Genomic DNA, 3045 nt, shown 5'->3' with positions numbered 1-3045 from the left:
ACTGAACCGTGGGTTACATTCTCTGTGCACATACTTCTGAACTAGTGCTGGCTCGACAGCCCGAAACACGTGCAGCCCAGAGTAACGCACAAAGATCTCATAGACGTCCATGCTCTCAAGCAACTCGTCATTGTCCAAAATGTCAGCTGCCATCTTTGTGCGGGCAGCCATATAATCTGCATTGTAAAAGCAGGCTTCTTCAAAGACGTGGCGGTCAAAGTGGCCATCGCGCAGCGCCTCGGACGCAAACGATGAAGCGGCGGAAGGCTGTTGGTCGCGATAGACCAGAGAGGGACTGTACTCTTGAAAGTGGATCGGGAAGAAGACCTGCCAATTGCTGATAGCATTCATACGGCAGCGATTAAGGAAGTCAGCATTGACCTCGGTCCATACACTGGCCAAAAGGAACAGGGTGTCTACTGGATGCTTCTTGGAGATGATGTCCATCAGCTTGACCTGTGAGGGAACTTCAGTCTTTACACTAATCCAAGGAATCTTTACATCACCGTAACGTTTCTCTACCTCACCAATCATGGCTTTGACACCTGCAAAGACATCTGTCTGACTGACTCTTTGGGCATCGAAGGGGTCATACACAAACAAGAAGGTGAGAAGAGCATTGTCATGGGTATCCAAAGCATTCATGACATACATGTCAAGGAAGTTACCCACAAAGTCTTGATCGTGTGCCGTCACAGGGAGGATCACCTGTACCCGTGTCGCTTCTGTTACATATGGCATTGGGATGATCTCGACAGCACTAAGCGGTTTCAGCAGACTCACCCGTTTGGCAATGACCTGACTGTGACCTTTCTGCGTAAAAGCTTCCAGGGCCAAATCCAGCACGTACTCCATGCCCCGTGTGGGATCGAAGCGCCGGTACCCATTCAGCAGACGGCGCTTACGGAAGCGCAACTGAGGCTGATAGCGCTCGTTCAGACGGCCCACTGCCGTCTCCAGGACTGAATTGACATCTGCCCTGTCCGCACCTCGAAGCTCGCACTTTGGAGAGCTGTCGGCACATGAATAAATGTGCTCTTCGGTGAAGTATTCCCAGTTGATCACCTCAAAGCGGGTTTTGGGTCGGAAAGGTGGGTTGATTCCGATGGGCCAGGTGGCTCCGGCTTTGCCCTCAGGAGTGAGCTCACTTATGTTATTGATCTGGTTCTATGGTCAAAACAACAGAATAAGGAGCTGCAATAAATGTTAAACTGGTAAAGAGAACAAGTTCTCCTTTCTGTTATTTTTGATTTAGGCACAGCATGTCTATCAATTGCCTTTCCTCTTTCTTTTATTATGCAGAAAGGCAAGCTTTCTCCTTGAGTCAAAGTCATCTTATCCAATCTAAAGGCAGTTGAGCTCATTTCAAGTTAATTTCCTGCTGTTATGTGATGCATGATGGCTGGCTGACAGCTGCAAACACCTTGCCCCATTACCTATGCAGCATCTTTGCCCAAACATGAAACACTATACCAGGGGTGGCCAACGTGGGTCCTGGAGAGCTACAGTCCTGCAGAATTCAGCTCCAAGCCTAATCAAACACATCTGAACAAGCTAATCAAGGTCTAAGGGTTACTAGAAAGCCAAAAGGCAGGTGAGTTTTTATCAAGGTTGGAGCAAAATTTTGCAGGTCTGTGGGTCTCGAGGACTAACGTTGGCCACCCTTGAACTATGCATCAAAGCTAAGCATTACATTAACTGAAATTTTATTTGGACTAAAGTAATGATTAATCTTTTTAAAATACAATGTAAATTCTAACATGTACATGCGTAGATAATGCAATTGTAACATGTCTTTGTCTAGCATGTCTTTGTTTCTTTGCTCCAAAAGACGTGTACTTAATCCTACAAATATTTGATTACACATTGTGTCATTTATTTAGATTAAGACTGCAGCTTGACTGAGTTGTAGCTCACAGAGACAAATAGTCAGTTCCACATACAGCATGCATTTAATAAAAGGCATATTTGAGTAGGTGTTAGCGAGGCACAGCTTAGTCAAGACAAACTGAGGTCTTAATACATTCTCAAACTGAAGGTGCTGGTTCTGGATCAGGTTTTTGCATATGATTGTGCAGACATGCCTAAGGGCAATGAACTTTAGGCAAGACACTACAGATGAACAGGCAAGACACTGTAACTAATAGATACACCATACTTTTCCCTGTTGATTAATCCATCAAGACGATGAGGTGCAGTAACATACCTGTAACTGCTGTATTTGTGCATAGGTCCAGTCCAGTTCAATCTGGTTATAGCGTTTATGTAGGCGATACATCAGGGCAGGTTCAGAGACAGGATGGACAGCGAAGGCGTTCTTAAACTGTGCACTGTCCTCGCGCTCGGGGTCCACGTTCTTCTGCAGCTCAAAGTAACGGTATGTCATCTCCTACATGATTTTAAAAGATCACAACAACACGAATCATAATCAGACTAAAACAGATTCTCTCTCTCTGTGTGCTTTTGTTTTGGTCTGTAATTATAAACATAAACAAGCAACTGAAAATGACAAAGCACATTTCAGGAGAAAATGACACTGGGTTACTTAGACAAGGCTCAAACCACCAGTTTTAGTAAATAGGTTTTAGCTTTTCATTTACATCCTATTTAAAAAAACATTTCCCCACCTGATGCTTCTCCACACAGCTAAGACCCAGGTAATCGATGATGCAGCGACCAAGCCACTCGTCTGGCCTGACACTGAGGATGTCATTTCGGCAAGAGTCCAGGTGGGGCTGCAGTCGGGCTAGTAGGCTACGTGACAGCAGATACCCATATCCACCATGGCAATATCGGGCACGTTCTTCACCCCCGATAAACTCCTCTGCCCGTCCCATGTACATATCCTGTCCCGCACTAAGATGATTAACCAGCTCCACGACCCTTTCAGCTTGTGTGTATGTATCATCTTGTGCAAGGTAAAACCAGTCATACTCATTCCCGTGGTGTTGGTGGAGGTGCCGTATAGTTTCATACATAAGCCAGACGGGTCGGTCATCCCCATGAGCAACAACAGCCATGCCATGCGGTGCCTTTGTGCTTCGA

The 3045-nt window shown here is 45.7% G+C and overlaps 1 protein-coding gene across 1 annotated transcript; it reads right to left on the bottom strand.

Annotated features, from left to right (window-relative positions):
• Positions 1 to 6: 6 nt before the first annotated feature.
• On the bottom strand, positions 7 to 3039 carry LOC107577229 (chondroitin sulfate glucuronyltransferase-like; the record flags this gene model as incomplete). The annotated part of the gene is made up of 3 exons (XM_016263331.1): positions 2628 to 3039; positions 2207 to 2389; positions 7 to 1167 (listed from the first exon to the last, which is right to left on the bottom strand). Coding segments are annotated over exons 1-3 (1737 nt in total), but the record flags the coding sequence as incomplete, so codon positions are not given.
• Between the last annotated feature and the right edge of the window lie 6 nt (positions 3040 to 3045).

This window comes from Sinocyclocheilus grahami, unplaced genomic scaffold, assembly GCF_001515645.1.
Source record: "Sinocyclocheilus grahami isolate Dianchi unplaced genomic scaffold, SAMN03320097.WGS_v1.1 scaffold5478.1, whole genome shotgun sequence".
Taxonomy (NCBI): domain Eukaryota; kingdom Metazoa; phylum Chordata; class Actinopteri; order Cypriniformes; family Cyprinidae; genus Sinocyclocheilus; species Sinocyclocheilus grahami.
This window is presented reverse-complemented; position numbering and strand designations above follow the sequence as displayed.